At 40.8% G+C, this 19,464-nt stretch overlaps 1 protein-coding gene across 4 annotated transcripts in view; it reads right to left on the reverse strand.

Annotated features, from left to right (window-relative positions):
• The window catches only part of znf516 (zinc finger protein 516), a 143,420-nt gene that overhangs the window by 18,985 nt on the left and 104,971 nt on the right, over nucleotides 1-19,464 (reverse strand). For 3 of the 4 annotated variants that reach the window (XM_048596285.1, XM_020516640.2, XM_020516632.2), the window contains exon 5: nucleotides 14,043-14,141. In XM_048596285.1, the coding sequence (XP_048452242.1) occupies nucleotides 14,043-14,141 (99 nt within the window). Of the gene's footprint in view, nucleotides 1-4,153; nucleotides 4,196-14,042; nucleotides 14,142-19,464 lie in introns of all 4 variants that reach the window. The other variant, XM_048596284.1, reaches the window with a different exon arrangement.

Raw genomic sequence — 19,464 nt, forward strand, 5'->3', positions numbered from 1 at the left:
TCTTCAGAAATGATTTCTGAAGAAGGGTCTAGGCCCAAAACGTCAGCCTTCCTGCTCCGCCGATGCTGCTTGGCCTGCTGTGATTTTGTAAATGAACAGGTTTCATGCTGAAAAGGTGTAGAGACTACCATTTAACGTAAAAGAAAATCTCAAACATACATATAATCATTTGCTACATATGATTTTGTGAATACTGCTGCATGAGTATTTATTGCAATTTATTACATCTATCAAAAATAACGCAGCTCTGAAAATGAAAATTTAAAGACTCTGCTAAAGCTCCATGGAGGTATTTCAGTTGAAAATGCTGAGTTTAGCTAGCACCTTCAAACTGTAACCCTGCAAGCCTAACTCTTAAACTTGCAACTGTACCTGAATCCAGCTCTGATCTTTGTCTTCTGATGTATTAAATCACTATGATCTGCCTTTACCTCAAACAGTTTGGCTCAATTCCCAGTCTGGGTCATCATTTACAGAATGGTTTGCCCGAATGGCATTTTGCCCATGTTTGAGCTGACTCACCCGCTGGGACAAGGCAAGGATGTGGGAGAGGATGGAAATTCCTCAGGGAAGTACCACCTCCAGATGCCTAACAATACAAGCTGCCCTTGGAGTAACACAGATGGATAGGAAAGGCGCAGGCAACCATGGCCTCCTTCTGTGCTCTATCGCTCCAAGGGGTCTATCTCTCTCTTGCAGTATAGAATCCAAGTTGCGGGTAAGTGTAAAGGAGATAAAAGAACACAGTTCTTGCAAGTTTTAGAGACTTTGGTTACGAACAGTCAGTGCTTTAATGGTGTTCTATCAGAATGGAAACTCATTACTTGTCAAATGCTGGTGGTTAGCGGACAAAACAAATCAGGTCTGAAAACAGTCACAACCCAATTTTACAGCCACTGAGAGAAGTTCAAGATGAAAGAACAATGGAACGATCTCGTGTTGCTATACAGAAAAGCTTCACTAAAGAAGCAAGAGGAAGGCAAGGCTAATATAAAACACAGCAGGACTCACAAAGCAAGTGCACAAGCCTTTATAAATCTGTCGACGACTAGCTAATAAAGTAATAAGCAGATCATGTACTGAGAATTTTGTTTGTAATTTATATTGTGTGTCCTCTATGTCACTCTTCTCTGCAGCTCTGAAATGAGTTGTGAATGCCTCCAGCTTTTGATTAAATCAGCCGGGGGTAAAGATCTTCGTAATAACAGTGCATGACTGCATCAGGAATGAAGGCGTACAAAATGGCTTAAATCAATCATTAGCGATTCAGGATTAACCCCCTATGCCTCCCCTATTCTAAATGCTAACCGGAGACATCATTCTTATGTGATCATATTTGCTTAATTCTGTGCAAAAAACAGATGAATCCTGAGCAATGGTTTCACTACATCATGCACTTTAGTAGAATGGTGTGATTTTCTGATTGAAGCACGTCTGGTTTTTCTGATTTAAAAAAAATTGCAGCATTGTACAGCCCAGAAGGAGGCCATTCAGTTCATCATGTATGTTCCAGCTCTCTGAAAGAGTGATTCAATTTATCCCATTCCCTCTTCTTCTTCTCAGCTCATGAAATATTTAATCCTTCTCAAGTATTTATCTAATGCACTTCCGCAAGTTACTATTGAATTTGTTTCTATTGCCTTTTCAGGCAGCACATTCCATATCACAACGATGAGTTCATCGTATCAAAGAAATTCTCCTCATCTCTGGTCGCTCTGGTTTCCTCCTACAGTCCAAAGCTGTGCAGGTTAGGTAAACTGGCCTTGCTAAATTGCCCATAATGTTTAGGGATGTGCAGGCTAGGTGGATTAGCCATGGGAAATGCAGGTTTACATGGAGAGGTTAGGGGGCTGGGTCTGGGTGGGATACTCTTCAGACGGTCAGGGTGGATTTGATGGGCTAAATGGTCTGCTTCCACCATCCAACCTGCTGCCCCACTTCCCTTAAACTAATGTTCACCTTCTAGATTCCTGCTGTCAGATACCTAGATCTGCTACCTGATCAGTCACGGCAGCCACAGAGGACAAAACGAGGGACAGCATCACTGCAATACCAATGAAGAGAGCATCACTTGATCCAACAGCGGCTCGGATACTCACTGCACATACCTTGAAGCTAGAACTAAGTCGGGATCAGTGTGTGATAAGTCACTGGGCATGAGCAGGCTCTGAGAAAAGATAGTTGATAATCACAGAGAAGTCCTGCTGTGGAGGAGTCTGATGAGAATCTTGATGGAGTGGCATCTAGGAGAGTGCTGATGGGTGTGCACACAGAGAGCTGGGTGCATTGGCTAACATGTCACTCCTGTCCCTATCAAAACGCACCAAGGTAGTTGGTTCACAGTTACCACAGGGCACCCTATACAGCCTACTCTCTCTGTGGCTACTACTCTGTCTCCCTGCATACTACAGAGCCAGAACCACAGGTACCCCATACCTGTTGCCGCTTTTGGTGGATAGGTCACTGTCTCAAATGCCATTCCTTTGAGGATATCGCAACGCTCTCAGGTAAATCCAAGAACTGACCATATCTCCTCATTAATGCTCCCAAGCACTTCTGCAGACTTTGCAAAATGACCTTACCTGTAATCTGAATGCCTGGCATTGGTGCAGAGTTTGTCTTACATCTCAGAGTGTGATGTTTGCAGAATGATTTACACATTTGCTTCTAGTGCCAAAGTTGTCAAAATCAGGTAACCAAGTAGTTGCTTGGTAGAAAGGAATTTGAAGACTGGTTGAAAAAAATAGTATGCACTTTAAGTTTTTCACCTTGCGCTCATCATTACACATGATTGCTTCTTTTATGTTCTTGTCTGTGTCCTTACCAACTTTCATCTCATCCGCAAACCTCTTGTCATGTATGCTGGTGTGATGCCAGGCATATAAGCCGTGTGGCCAATGACTGACTGATTAAATCAAACAGCACTTTCCTTTCATTGCTGGCAATGGGCAGAGTGCAGACTATATTCATCCAACTGCCCTACTGGAATGCTAAACAAAATGTCTATGTATGGTGTGATTCATGATTGGGCCGCATCTGCCGAACAATCTTAAGGGCACCAAAGCCTACGCTAATAACCAATTTAAGGTAATTAATCAAACTTGTAACATGACTCACATAGGCTTGCCAGAGGTTGCATAGATTCATATATTAGGGATGCCTTCTTTGCAAACCAAAGTAACATGTTCAAGTTCTGTGACTGTTTTGAATTATCCAGGAGCTTAGGGAGTCTCTAATTCCTTGCTGCTTTCTCCAGTTCAGTGCCTCAGACAATCTAAATCAACTTGCCAACCGATCAGCACCCTTTTCTCTTGTATAAATTGTTGTGATCATTTGCAATTTTGCATCCTTTAGTTTATTATGGTTTGATGAAATAGTTTCTCTCTATTTACTCTGTCAAAACCCTTGTGTTTTCTTTTATCAAACAATCTGGCGTATAGAGAGATATTGCAATAATAGACTTCAGTAATATATTTTTAATGATATCATACAGAGGCATAGGAAGAAGCTCCCATGTACACTGTACCTATTAGAAATTTGCTCTTAGACACGACTTCAGAGAGCGAAACATACAACTATTGCTTTGTTTAAAAAAAAAGATGGAAATTTGTTGAGTTACTACAAATGAACGTTCAGTCCACCGAGGGAATCTTATATGTCGATTCAACTATTTTGAAATTTAATTGCTTGGGGATTCACAAAAGGTGCATTTTCAAACCTGTCAGCTGAACTTCCTGACAAAGAGGCTTGCGAACAGGAAAACCTTGACAACTTTTATGAGTGATCTGATATTTAGACAGTGACACACCTGTCACCATCATGAATTATGATTTCAGATATGTTGTAAATTTGGACAACTGACATCTGCCGGGACCCGAAATAAAGCATATGGGATTTCAGCAATAATTTATGCATCTTCTTTCGGAACGTTAGCAAGTCAAATCAAACATGCAATCAAACAACTGAAACTTGTTCACCACTAAACTAAAAGACACATTTCAAAGAATTATTGCAATAAGATATTGGATTCCCCTCCATGAACTGCAGGACAATAATCCAATCAAAGTGTTCAGAACACATCATAAACTGCAACAAAAGCTAAACACTGCACAGGCTGGAAATGTAAAATAAAATGCACGTGAAAAAGACTTACATTTGTGTAACCGCCAACTGCATCCACAAGACATTGCAAATTCTGTTACAGTCAATAAAGTAACAAAGTGTAAATATTGTTGTATTGTAGAGAAAACAGCAGTCTGTTCACACACAGCAAACTTCCACAGCACACAATAATGACCATGTAGCATACTTTAGCAACGTTGATTGAGGGATAAATGTTGATCAGGAGGGAAAACTCCCCTACACTTCTGCAAAATCATGTTGTGGAATCTTTTCCATCAACCTGAGACGGATATTTGGAATCTCAGTTTAGCATCCCACCCTAAAGGTGGTGTTTCTGAAAGGCTGCAGTCCCTCAGTACCATGCTGAAGCATGATTTCCATACTTGGACCAACAACGTTCTGACCCAGAGGAAAAATTACAACTCACTGAGCCACAGCTGAGATGAGATGAGATGGTGTATATGTATATTCACAAAAAATTGCATATCATTCACTTAGCTAACTTCAGTCGTACATTGTGAGCATTGTCATTTTAAACTAGATGCAGAAATGTTCAACATTCATTATGCAACTGTTCACATGATATACAAATACGTAGTTTAAATGCTCCTACAATGAAATTTACTTGGTCTTTACAAACCTGAAGAACAAGCTTTGTTTACAAAAATCACTGGAATGTTTTTATGGTGTGAGATATTCACATTCAGTTTCGGTGTGAATTTGTTTTTTTTTGCTTTTCCTCATGAGCTGCCATAAGGTGAAATTTTCACAGAAAGAATTCATGTAATAAAAACACAATAGGATCACAGCAAAAAGCAGACATGAGATTGGAACATGAGCACAATAAGGTTGGCTGATGCATCAGAACAACAGCAAGGCTCCATGCTTGCCTCTCATAACTGTAGAGAGTGCTATGAATTAAAGAGGCAGAGAGTGAGGATAGTAGCAACTTCTCTCGAAAGACTGCTGCTCCCTGTCAATATCAGTGTTACTCTGATTGTATAGATCTGTAGGAACAGGTAAACAAGCAGAACTCTCCTCCTTAATGACAAGAAGCTGAATGTCGCAGTGGAAACACTGCAGTGGGAAGACAGCAATCATGCTTAAGCCACACGTAAAGTTTTCTGCAAGGAAGAAGATATTGGTAGTGGAAATGCTGTCTTTTACTTTCAACAGATATGGGAGAAAATGGGGAAGGAAGTTTCAAATTTCAGGAAAGGTGCAAAGGTGGGATTATTCACACTTTGACCACTCAATGAAGTTTAGACCTGAAATATGCTCGCCACAAATTCTGTTCTCCAAACACAGTATAACACCAGTAATGGAGGATGGCATATAATGACATAATTCCTGTTAGCCTGACACCAGAACTCCTCTTTCAAAAGTCCTTCAGACTGGCCTATACAAATGACTTCTCAACTGCTCTTAAAGAGTCACATTATGTTTCAAGTTGCAGCACCAAATCAAAATGTAGTCTGAAACTATCAACCTTATAAATATCTGTACTAAGAGCAGGGTGTACCACTATTTGCTTCATGAATGCTGAAGGAGTGACTGCAGTGTTTGACTGTCAACAGTGTTGAAAGAGATGACAATCCCTATTCTTAGAAATGTGAAGTTTTTACAGTGAAGTTTTCCTTTTCTGGAAATAGTAAACACTTGCTTGGCCTATTTAACAGTCATAGTTCTTCATGCAAAATAACTCCATGTAACAGAAGATCAAAAGAAATCTGAGCACTATGATAGCGTTCAAAAAACACTGTACATCTTGGATTTCAATTTGCATTGATAACTCTGTAATCCCCGCTAACCTTTCAGGAAATCTGTGTTTCCCCCATGCCTCTTGTGCACTCCCACTCCCTTCACTTCACTAATGTGGGCCATGCCTCTATTGTCTAGTCCCGTTCTGGAATCTTGCCCCTAAACCTTACTGGCACTCTCTCCTTCTTGAAGATGGTCCGGCAAGTCTTTGTCAACAACAATATTACACCCTCATGATGCACAGTTTCAAATTTTTTCTGGTAAGACTATGATATGAATGCATGTTGTTGTTGTGACAGATAAATTGACAAATGGTCCCAATCAAGTGGGGCGGTGTCTGGCTGTGGAATGGTTCGGGGTTCCTGAAGGTAGTCTGGGGGAGGCTGATGGTGTTTAATAGGTTTGATGATGGTGAAGGAGGGGAGCAAGACTGGTTCCTGTTTATTGAGGGGATGGGTTGCTCAGGAGATGATTGGATTTTGGGGTCATGTAGAACCATCGTGCTCCTCTTGGTTCGCAAGCAGTGCTGTGAAAATCCTTCTCTCATTGGTTCAGCCCTTCCCACCTCCTTTCACATGCCAGTTTTCATGAGGCCAGGGAAACCCAGCTGACATGCGTTAAGAAACAGAATGAAATTCAATTATATAGAATAAAATTAAGTTGAAAATTCACAAGGCGCATTATCATATTTCAATGACCAACCCATGTCTTTCAAGTGGATTGGTTACCTCATCCTCGTCCTCATTCTCTCTGTTGAAAACCAGAAGTGGGAAGATTCAAGTTGAGTTTATGCTTCAGACTGTTTAAATTGAACCTCCGACATAAAACCCCACACATATTCAGGTTCTGTCCATTATTTTGCATGTCTCCTTTTTTTTCTTTATTCATTCAAGGGATGTGGGTATAATTAGCAAGACCAGTATCCGCTGCCAATCTCTATCTGTTCTTGAACTTGCCAAGTCATTACTGTGGGCCTGGAGTCATATGACCACCAGACCTGCTAAAGGTGGCAGATCTCCTCACGAAAAGAAAAGTTAGCGAATCAGATGGGGCTTTTACCAAAATCAATGACAGTTGTCATGGTCAACATTACTGAGACTAGGTTTTAATTTCAGATTTCAATTAAAAGACGCCATAAGATATGACGCCAAGTCTCCAGAGTATTAATTAGCTTGAGCTTCTGGATTATTAGTCTAGTGACATTGCCACTACACCACCATTGCCACCAGTACCAGGCAAGTGTTGAGATATTATTACCTCAATGATAATATGAGCATTATCTGCAGTTCATTACATATTAAATGTGAATAACTGGCTTTAAGTACATTCTATCTATAAAATAATGATGTTCAAAGTAATTACTTCCACAATCTGACCACTGGGTATGAACAGATGAAGACCCTGCCACGTGAATAAAGATCTTGCAAAACTACACTGAGCCTTCGCAGTCCAGAGCAGTTTTTCTTCAGGGTATAGAGGAAAACTGGAGGCTCTACATGCCTGTCCCTTTAAGAATTCTGTAGAACATTTTTAAAGGTACAGACAAATGACATGGGAGCAAATATAAAATGAGAGGCACAAGGAATGTTTGTCTCTTTTTAAAAATAGAACTGTTCACAAGGCAGGTCTGATTAAAAATCAGATTTAAAGATCTAGAAGCTAGGTAAAGATAATTTCTTTTACCCCAATGGATGGTGAGGATCTAGAATCTCTGTCTGAATGGATGGTAGAGGTGAAAATCCCATCACATTTGAAAAGCTCTTGCAGGTTACACAATATCAAATGAATATTCGAGGTTGCAGAAGAAGAACTGAGGAAATGGGATGAGAGTGGATCAGTTTTTCTATGGGCCAGCACAGACATGATGAGCTGAATGGCTTCCTCTGTGCCATAAATTTACATGATTCTATGAATAAGAAAATCCATTCAGCTTATCTACCTCAGAAGAACTGGCAGTACTCTGTAACAGATTCCAGGGTGTTCTGCCTCTACTCTTTTGACTGGATGTCTGTTGCTTATGTTCAGCATTCTTTGTGCAAAGGGAATTTTCTGACATCAGAAGTTAATGTCTCACTAAATTTGTCATGTTATAGTTTCAGCCTCCTTGTAAGTGACAGCATTGTGTCAGATTGTTTCCTTTTCCACCCTGTTTACCAGGATAACTTTTTTTGCTATGAGATTTTATTTTTATTCACAGGACCTCCTTTAAAAGGCTAAATACTTCAGATTTCTATAATACTAAAGCCAGTTCTCTAGTGTCAATAGTTGGCTTAATTTGATACCATTACAGAGCCTCAAAGCTCTCATTGTGTCTCAGTGAACAAGCTAGGCATGCTCTTGTTAATGTTCTAACCTTGAGATGGGCAATCACATGTCCGAGAGATGTCACCTGCTACTTTTTACAGAGGAAATACACTCTGGTTGCAGCTCATGTCAGTCATAAGCCTACTCCTCTTAGAGTAATCTTGTCCTCACTGTTTCCATGCAGAATGCCCTTGTTAATGATGTGTGTCGAAGCAATTTCACCTCTTGGGAATGCTGCATGGCTTGTTACTTTGTACTGCGCTTTTGGGTTCAGGGCAGATGGAGAATGGTATTTTTATTGGCCTCAGGCAGAAGTTTTTGCGCACTGGTTTTGTTAAACAGTTGTTTTTAGTCAAAGAACTTTGTTAACTGGCCTTATGGGATCTCCATGTAAGTAATTCTCCTCTCCAATGCAAATACATGTGAGGAATATTAATAGATTATTTCAATATAATGTGTTGCATGATCTGCTGGAGGTAGCAAGACCTCAAATATAGTCACTTATTTAAGACATTCTCTATTTTTATTTTTTAAATATACAGAAGGCCAATAAAAACAGAAGGTAAGATTACTTGTTTCCATCAAGCAATCCATACCCTGTGTAAATATAAAGTGGGGGGGGGGGGAATTACTTTTTGTTCAGGAGTAGCAAAATACAAGAGAAGGCAAGGAGGTATTTTGACCATATTTAGGAACAATCTTCCCCTATACTCCTCCACATGGCTAAGGCACAAATGCACAACCTGATTGACACATGCCATACAAAGGCTGCTCAGAAACTACAGAGTTCAAATTAGAGGAACACTGGCTAAGAGAGTGGAGGACTGGCTTTCCATACTCATTGCTGCAAGCAAGCTTTGCAACCATTTCACTTTATATTTGACTGGAAATGTTCATTTCCTGCCAGTCAGGAGCTCACTTGAAACATTTTAGAAAAGTTATTTGTGTTTCAGACAAGCAAAACACCCCACTAATGCGGGAAACCACAGTGTGTTCATAATGTTTTATTCATACTTGAAGACAGGCAGCTTAAATTAAGCGGGTCCGATCATAGCTGTTGCTTTGTCGGTGAAATAAACCTGGTCCAACTCACTCAATTCAGCTGAATGATTTAAACAAAGTCATTTCTAACTACTCTCCTGCATCTGTGTCTGTGGGTGGAAGACTGTCCTGGCAGCTTTCTATTTAAATGCCTGTCAATGTGTGGTTTTCTCCCTATTTTTAATCACTGAATCAGACTACATGCATTCTCGCCATCCTACTCAACCCAGAGTTAGCTTTCGGCTCATTATCTTCTCCATCATAAAGACCTCCCAGTTCCACCTCTGTAATGTTATGTGCCTCGATGCATATGCTGCTGAAACCCTCATCTGTCCCTTAAAGGTCTGGTTGTCCAACCCTCCCCTGCTATATATCACATGCTCCCATTTCCCACAGCATTGCTGGCCATGCTTTCAGCCACCTAGGTCTCACATTCCGGAATTCTTTCCTTCGAGCAGTGTGCCTGTTCATATCCTACTTTTCCTTTATAACTCTCCTTGAAACCCCCCCACCTCTTGGTCACCATTCATAATGTCTCCCTCTTTGACACCTCATTGTGGATCAGTAGCCTCGAGTCAGAAGGTTGGGGCTTTCAACTCCAAAGATTTGAAGGGAATGTCTTAGTGATACTGCAGTGCAGCGCCGACGGAATGCTGCAGTTTCGGACGTACTGTCTTTCAGATGGGAAGTTAGAACTGCGACTCTGCCCGGCCACTCAGATCTTTCCATTTTATATTTTATCTTTATCTGACCCCATCAGCACTGTTTTGAAGAAGAACAGGTTCTGTCAACATCACTGAAATAGGATTATCTGTTCATTATCACGTGGATATAATTGGGAGCTTGCTGTGCACAAATTGGCTGCCATATCTCCTACACGCAGAAGTACTTCATCAGTTGTAAAGTAATTTAAGACAGCCTGAGATCACGAAAGGTGCTACTCAAAAATGCGATATTTCTTTCGTTTTTTTTTCTGGTTAAGTGTTTTGTTGATTCTGACTCTGGGAAGTGTCTTACTGATTCATCTTAAAACTCTACTCACCTGGACTTGTTGCCATGGAACTTTAATGCCACCTTATCAAGTGCATTCTGAAGATCTATGTAAACCACATCCATTGCAGTGCCCTAGTCTACAGTTAATATAATATTTCATCAATACAATAAAACTGATTTCTTTGAGAAATCCACGTAACTTTACACATAGCTAGGGAACACTATTTGCCATAGTTTTAACCATTCCTTTTCTCCATCCTTCCAGCTCCCATCTACGCAACTTAAGCTGCTTTTTAATTTATTGTCCGCTGTACATGACAATATACAGCTGTTGGCCCCTTTGGGGGGATGGGGGAAGACAGCCAGTGTGTGATCGGAGAACTGGCAGTAGGAAGAGGGTGAGAGGGTGCTGAAAGCCACGACCAACTCCATCTTTGCTGCCCACTCCTCTGCAACCTCCACCCCACAACACTCTTTCTGTAACCTTGTCTGGGTCCCTCCTTGATCTGAAGTCTCCTGTGAGTGTAGTTCCAGCAGCAACCACCATCTCACCAGTGGTGCTGATGCGTACAGAGGAGCTGCTGTGTTCATCCAGCTCTACACCTTGTTATCTCAGATTCTCCAGCATCTGCAGTTCCTACTATCTCTGCTTGTTCCTGATTGGCCAGCTGCTCTCAGCAGCCAGGCCTTCTGTTACCAGGGTCCTTGTTCCTGGGGAATGGCCCGTTGGTTGCCTGACAACTGTGCGAGTGGCACAAGATGTGGTGGGCCTTCTTTGAAACAGGCAACGCAGGGGGTCTTGCTGGGATTCCAACCGGGAGCTGAGACACCACAAAAACTGCCCAATGTGTATTCACCTCTCTGTGGCAGGTAAAATTGCAGCTCTGATCAGAGGCAAGACTACACATAATCACAGTTTGCCACTTCATTTTTCAATTACAATGTGGAGAAGTTATTAATTATGTTTAGAAATGGCTCACAACTTTAAGATGTGAACCCTGAGACAGGACATCTGCACAACCCAATGGCTGAGGTTCCCAAGCTGTGGGTTGCAATGGGGTCCTGAACTGAGATAATGGAGTTACGAACCATGAGGCAGCAATGCTAGCCATGTTGCTCAGTGCTCAGTGCTAACAGCTGTGAGATATCTTTAAATTCTTGCATTTTATTCTGATGGTGCATGTGACATGATCGACAGTTCTTTGAGGCTCTAACTGTTGCTGCAGCTGCAAAAAATAATCTATGAAAACGTATCTTCTACTAAAGAAACCCACCATCCCCAACCTACTGCTCTACAGGCTGAAACCCACCACCTGATTACCCTCTCCCAAACCAAACCAATTTTCACTCTGAGGCCATGTGAAATTTAGAGCATTAAAGTGAAATTACATTGAGAAACACTTCCAGCAATACTGCCGTATTGTTAGAATGTGGACCTCAACATCACATGGAGTCGTTCAGGTGAATAGCATTGGTGCATTCAATGGACAGCCAGGTAAGTACAGGAGGGAGGGAAGAACAGATGGATATAGTGATAGAGTGAGATGAAGTGGGGTGGGAATAGGCTCATGTGGAGCATAAGCACCAACATGACTGGTGGCCTGATTCTGTGCCATAATTATATCCTAGCATGCTCCTTTAGCACAGACCTAATGCAGCAATAGGCAGGTTATGTTGCCAACTGAGGACACAAGTCTCATTTTTTGAAGCTATTACAGCAATTTAATAGTACAATCACAAAAGATACCAGCTACTAAGACAGTTAGCTTGTGGCCAGAAAATAGCAATTTAATACAACACTTAGAGTTGGAGATTGTGCTAATAGCTGCCTGGAGCCACTGCCCTTTTTAATTTGAACATTTATGCTGAAGAAAGCAATCACTGACAACATTAATTATAAACATTTGAGTAAGAGTGCCCGATGCTTGCATTACTTACCATTTGGCCTCTGTCACTTTTCATCACTCTGGCTTACCCATGCATCATTCACACTTATAATGATGCACTTACTTATCTGACTGTCTTATATCATATACAGATGTCTTCTTCACAAGCTAAATCCACTGCAGGCTTAACTATCAGACTTGATTCTTAATGACTGTCTATAACTAAAGTCTGCATTTGTTGAATTTTAAAACAGCCTCTGCATAAATTGCTAATGTTAAAGCATTCAATATACCCTTAACATTTTAACTACAGTAATTCATACAGTATGCATCATAGATGGTTTAGAATGGTTAGCAGGGTAGGTGGGTGAACAACTGTTTATACACAGAAACAGGAGGAAGTCATTCAGTCTCTCGAGTCTGTTCTGCCATTCCAATAGATCATGGATGTTCTGTATCTTAACTCCATCTCTCCACTTTGGTCCCATGACCAGTAATACCCAGGCCTAACAAAAGTCCATCAGTCTTAGTTTTGCACATTTTAATTAATCTCTCACCTTCAACCCTTGATGAGGTTGACGTGAGTTTCAGATGTCTACTATTCTTACTGCAAAGAAGTAGGAGCTGACATCACTTCTGATTGGCCTAGCTCTAATCAAAATATTCTAACCCTTTGTTTCCCATCAACAAATTAAATCCTGGCTTTTCTATATTTAGGGAAGTAAAAGACTAGGCTTTGGAACCAGTTCTTACAATTAAATCTTTTATACCCAACAGCAACTTATATTCTTTAATGTCTTTACTGTAATGAAACATCCCATAGTGCTTCAGTACAATACAAGATATGTCAATGAGCTGTATAACGTGATATTAGGTATAAATTGTCCTAAATGAGGAAATTCCAGTGTTAGTGCTTTCCCTCATTTACCTACATCCCCCTCTTCACTAGTAATTAGCCGTTGTCCAACAAAGGACCAGAGACCTCTCTCCATTAGAGGGAAGCAACTGATTATGTATAGCTCAACGATAACCACTCCACAAGCATGGGGTGAGGCTAGGCAACAGGCTTCCATGAGCTACCACAGCCAATACTGGGTTTGGACCCACACTGTTATCATTTAAGCTAACTGATCTCCAAACTTTAACCAGCCACCAACTAAACTATTTTCAGTATAGCATCACGATGCAACAGCAGAATGGAATGTGACTCTAAAACAGACAAACTGATACGCAAGGACCCACAAACTCCTATCGACTATTTTTTGGTATTCCAAATTGCGCGGACATTCAAAACAAAAACAAAATTAATCCAACTTCAGGCAAAGGTAAAATTAATTGTCTGAGGAGTGTGCCTCCACGATGTGAGAGAAATAAAGTTTTGCAGTTGGAATAAGAGACAATACAGAAACAACAACTATAATTGTTGCAACTTCATGGAAAAAGGCAAAATTGAAAGTAAAAGAAAATGAGCCTTGCCAATTTAAGGTATTTAGACAAACGGAAAGCATGGCCAGTGATTAGTGGGTCAGGAAGATCTATAATAAGCTGTATCACTAATCGAGCCTGAACTTTGTGAGAATGCTGAAGTATATTAAAATGGATGTTATCTATGCTTCATTTTCATAACGCTGTTGGCAAATGAATTCATTTACATGTCCAATTCGAACTGTGACAATGACATCTGATAAATATGTAAAAGGTTACTTTACAGCCCAAGAAACAATGACATTTGCTTACGGCACATATGGAGTTTTTAACTACAGAAATTAATTAGCATTACAGATCCTCAAAGCATTTGCACGTGTCTATCAATTATAGGCAGGGTTATTTTTACAACATGGATGGAGACTGGGAAAAGAAGGACTTTAATGATGAGATATGGGAATCACAAGATAGAACAGGGAATGGTACAATGTAACAGATAGTGCCCCTTACCTGCATGGGATTTCATGTGTGTCCTGAGATGCCTAGGTTGGCTGAAACTTTTTCCACATTCTCCACAGGTTGAGTCTCTGTGCTGAGTAGCAAGCATTCCTGCAGTCATTAAGCAAAAGTTGAGATAACATTATTTCAGGATGATACATTATTAGTACGTCTAATGTGTTGTTACGCGAGGCTACCCTTCAGGCCCTTTAGATGACAACTGTCAGGTTGCATCACAGCAGCCTTTGTCATGGTTGGCACACACAGAACAGACAGACTGCATGGATTATGTTGAATTAAATGAATGTGCACTAAGAGGTGCCCACTTTAGGCATGTGTGCATTTCAGAGTTAATGGATCCACTCTTCATCCCATCACCGCACCTTTTCCAGTAGGCCCATCAAACTGGTAGAGATAAATCACATGACTAACAGGATGTCAACACAACAAGTGCTTCATTGTCGCTTCTGGCCTTAAGATCTTGGAGACAAATGCAAAATGAACAGAGATATCATAGCCTCCTCAAATTTCCAACTGCCATCTAACTGCCTTCCCAAGCTCAGGCCTTCAAGACTCAGGCTCAATGGATATCTATGAACGAAAGTGTCATCAGACAAGACAGCTCAAAAAGGAATGAAAATTCCTGTCTCTGTGCTTTGAGAAACAGCATCTGAATTAGGACTGCTGATGGGCAGGTTGCTGTATATTTTCATAACCTTTCTGTTGGCTGAATAAATGATATTTTAGGTCAAAGAATCACTGTGAGTGAACTCAGAAAGTGGTTTCCACTGACTGACAGAAATTCTTTGGCAAAAGCTGGTAAGTTTAATATATCAGTGATAAATAAATAATTGCTTGATAGTACGTAAACATTTCTAAAAGAAGGCAAGAAGCTGAAGCTTTTTGTCTTGCACACATCAGAACTAAAATGAAAGAAACAGACTTGAAAAATGGGACATCTATTAATACAACACCAGGACAGGGTGCTGATTGGTTTGGCCATCACTGGCATGGAAATACAACAAGAACAGTCAGTTGTCAATCGTCATTCTCAGACTCGGAAGATAGATTCTGATTACAGATTTCACACTACCTCAGATTACCTCGGAAGGGGTTGACTTCTCGACAATGTTTGGAGAACAGGTGTAGCTACTTGTCTCAGGCTGATACTAATGCGGTAAACTCACAGATGTTTTTTTCCATTGACAGGATCTTTTGGTCAAACCTACCGACTGTGGTTCTGCCTATCACACAAATTGAGCAACCTGACGTTTGTGGTGCCAGCTATGTAGGCCATACATCCCAATGACTGATGAATCATGTCAAACAAATGTAGCATTAACCATTCGCAGCAAGCAGCACACCTATCACACTCAGCCAATCTGTGCAGGCAAGCCTCAGAACACCATGTCCAACATTAGATGCAATTTTTCTTTTGAATAACATTTATTCAATAATCCAGACTCTGCTAAGAGTTACACTGGAAGCCGACTTAACATCATCGGTTGGGCTCGCATGATGTATTTGGCATACTAGAAGCTACATATATTAACGCACATAACTTATGTAGACAAAAGGAATTTGAACACCTTTCTTTCATGGAAGAGAAGGGAGTGAAAGAGACTGCTAGTCTCTGCGACATTTCTACAGCAACATTCTATCCAAGCAGAATCTACCTGTCTGACCTCATACTGAAGATCGACACGACTGTTTTTGCTGCATCTACATACCAATGATGGCCCAACTAATCAGTACCATCTTCATGCTATATAAATTGGCATCCCTTTTTTCAAGTCTGTTCTTTCCATCCTAATCCTGATGAGTGCAAGACAAGAAAAAAAATCCTATGACTTCTTACGTTCTTTTAGCAATGTTTAAATCAATGACAACATACACTTTAAAGTATATAGTTCCTGTAAAGCAGTAAAGTATGCAGGGCTTCCCAGGAGCAAAATTTGACACTGAAGGAGATATTAGAACAGGTGCTTAAAGATTTGATTTAAAAGGACAATTTCATAAAGAGTCTCGACCAGGGAAGTGAGGGATGGGGCAGAGTGGTTTAAGCAGAGAATGTCAGAGCTCAGCACCTTAGCAACTGAAGGAACAAATGCCAAAGTTACACCAATTAAACCAAGACTAAATCTTCTTTGTGGAATGTATCTAACTTCCTCATCTGAAATTAGTCAGAGAATATTGTTGAATTTAAAGTATTCAAAATCTGTTCATCACAACAGATTTTTCATAGAATCACTACAGTGTGGAAACAGGCCATTTGGTCCAGCAGGACCACACTGCCCCTCCAAAAAGCTTACCACCGTGACTCTTCCCTACCCCTACATTTCCCCATGTCTAACCCAAACATCCCTGGACACTATGGGCAATTTAGCATGGCCAATCCACCTAACCTGCACATCTTTGGATTGTGGGAGGAAACCCATGCAGACACGGGGAGAATGTGCAAACTCCACGCGGACAGTTGCTTGAGAGTAGAACTGAACCTGGGTCACTGGCGCTGTGAGGCAGCAGTGTTAACCACTGAGCCACTGTGCCACCCTTTTAAAATCCCTCACCGTTGGAAAATGACACCTGCAATTCACCTAATCTATACCCCTCGTAGAATCTATACCCCTCATTCACCTTATTTATAGCCCTCATTTTATTTGAAATAAGCCCTGATCTCAATCATCTTGATAGTTATTTGAAGCATTTGTACAACAATGTTTTAGAGGAACTCTTACAATTTATTCATGTCGGTTTGACATCTCATTCAAAGCTGTTATTTCAAATTGTCCAAAGAAGTGTGTTTGTAACCAGTACAGATGCATTTGCAGATTATACTAACATGCAGAATTGCAAATATTCTATCAAAATGGAAGTTCCTGTGGAATTTTTCTTTAATCAAAGAAAGGCAGCAAATGTTGTGTGGCAAAAGCATGTGGTTGTTCCTGTGAGCCAGAAATCTGAAGCAAAGCAGGAAACATAACTTCGGGCAAAAGACAGGGTCAACGGCATACAATGGATCACTCTTTAATAGATGTGATGGGCTGAATGGCTTCTTCCTGTCCATTTGGTCCTATGCTCAGATTGAGAGATGACCTGCTCCCTGATTCTTGCTATGGTGATGCTGGATGCTATTTAGACCAGCATTCAACAGGTGTTTAGTGTTGTTTAGCAACAGGAAACATGGTGGAGGCATTAATTGTTTGCATCGGGAACTATAATGGACTCAGAACGTAATGCAGTGCACTGAGTTCTCGGCAATCTTTTGATGTCCCACAATGGTGTTGTTAGTCGATACGTTTGAACCTGATGGAAGACGGACAGATTATGCTCCTGTCCAAGTGACTGCAGCCTGACTGGTTGTTTGCACTTCAAAAGAAAAAGAAATTTATTGGGCACACTCCTTAACAAGAGACGGTTACAGGCTGGGAATTCTTCAGTGGCTGATTTACTTCCTGGGTCCCCAAAGACAGTTGGTCATCTTTCAATCAATAGTTACGAATGAGATGGAATACTCTCTCCTTGTTTGGGATGAGTGCAACTCCAACAACACTCAAGAGGCTTGACACTGTCCTGGACAAATGAGCCCTCTTGATCACCACCCCATCCAATACATTACAATTCACTCGCTTGACCACCAACATACAGTGGCAGCAGTGTGCACTATCTGTCAGAATCTAGTGCAGCAACTCACCTGCGCACCTTCAACAGCACCTTCCAAACCTAAGACCTGTACCACCTAAAAGAACAAGTGGAGTGCATGTCCAGGAGCACCACAACCTGTAAGCTCCCCTCCATGTCACACACCATACTTACTTGGAACTGTATTGCCAGATCTTCTGTCTTACTGGTTTAAAAATGTGGAACTCCCTTAACAGTACTATTGGAGTCCCCACACACTAAGGTTGCAGTGGTGCAAGAAGAAGGCTCACCATAGCCTTCTAAAGAACATTTAGCGACGGGAAACAAATATTTGCCATTTTAGGGAAACTCTGAACTCATGAATGAATTAAAAAAACTCCTCCTGTCAAAGATGCACTTTCAATACAAGTCCACTCCATCATTAAACTGCTTACTTTGAACTCCATAACTCCTGCCTCAACTCATCTGCTACTGGAGCACTTCTCTAGCCTTTGTCATATCTAGACTTTACTACGTCAATGTCCTCTTGATCAGACTCCCATCTTCCACCCTGTGTAAACTCTGCTCATCGAAAACTGTCTAAATGTTAAGTTGCACCATGTACCCACTACCCCTTTATTTTCTGGCATACACAGGCTTCCAGTGTGGAAAGTTAACTTTAAACTCCTCTTTCTTGTTTACTATTCTCTTCACAGCGTAACTCCTTTCTTTCTCTGTAACTCCCCAGTCCTACAACACTTCAAGATTTCTGTATTCCTGCAATTCCAGCCTCTTTTCTGATTTCATTTACTCTACCATTGTCCATGCTTTCAGCTATCAGAGACTAAAGTTCTGGAATTCCTTCCCTAAAACTCTCTGCCTCTCTCTCCTTCTTTAAAGTGTTCCTTAAAGTCTATTTCTTTGACCCAAGTTTTTAGCCAACTCTCTCAATGTCTTCTTCAATGGTTAAGTGGCAAGTTTTTAAATTGATAAGTTTCTTGTTGAACACCCTGCGCCTTTGTTACTGCTAAAGATGCAACATAAATTATCCAATTCAATTATTCTGATACAGTTAAGAGTCAACTGTGTTTAAAGGGCGTTGTGGTCTCTCCTACCACGATGGTGCATCATAACATATCCAAACAGGTCAGTTTAAAAAAAGAGTTAATTCAATCAATGTGGATTTTGATTCGTGTACCTGCCCAGGTAAGGATGATGAGATTTCCTTCCCTAAAGGACATGATGGGTTTTCAATAACAATTTATTGATTTTCTTGGTACCATCACTGACACTGACTTCTTTTTCCAGATTTATAACTTGCTACATTGGAATATGAATTCCTGAAGTCTCTGGATGACATGCCACATTCCCAAGCATCTTTAACTAAATAATAATAGCAGTTGCTTATTTTTCTGGGTTCCTGGAAGTGAGGTGACATATTGTATTCTAGAAGACCATAAGATGTAACAGCAGCTGTAGGCCATTCACCTCAACACGTCTGTTCCACCATTCAATAAGATCATGACTGATCTGACAATCCTCAACTCTACTTTCCTGTCTTTTCCCTATAATCCTTAATTCCCTTACTGATTAGAACTCTTTCTATCTCACCTTTGAATTATACTTAATGACCCAGCTCGACAGTCCTCTGTGGTAAAAAATTCCACAGATCCACTACTCTCTGAGATTCCTCCTCATCTGTTTTACAAAAGTAACCCTTATTCTGAGATTATGCCCCTAGTTCTACACTCCACCACAAGGGGAAACAACTTTTCCACATCTACCCTGTCCAGTCTCCTAAGAATTTTGTATC

Source organism: Rhincodon typus, chromosome 4, assembly GCF_021869965.1.
Source record: "Rhincodon typus isolate 14 chromosome 4, sRhiTyp1.1, whole genome shotgun sequence".
Taxonomy (NCBI): domain Eukaryota; kingdom Metazoa; phylum Chordata; class Chondrichthyes; order Orectolobiformes; family Rhincodontidae; genus Rhincodon; species Rhincodon typus.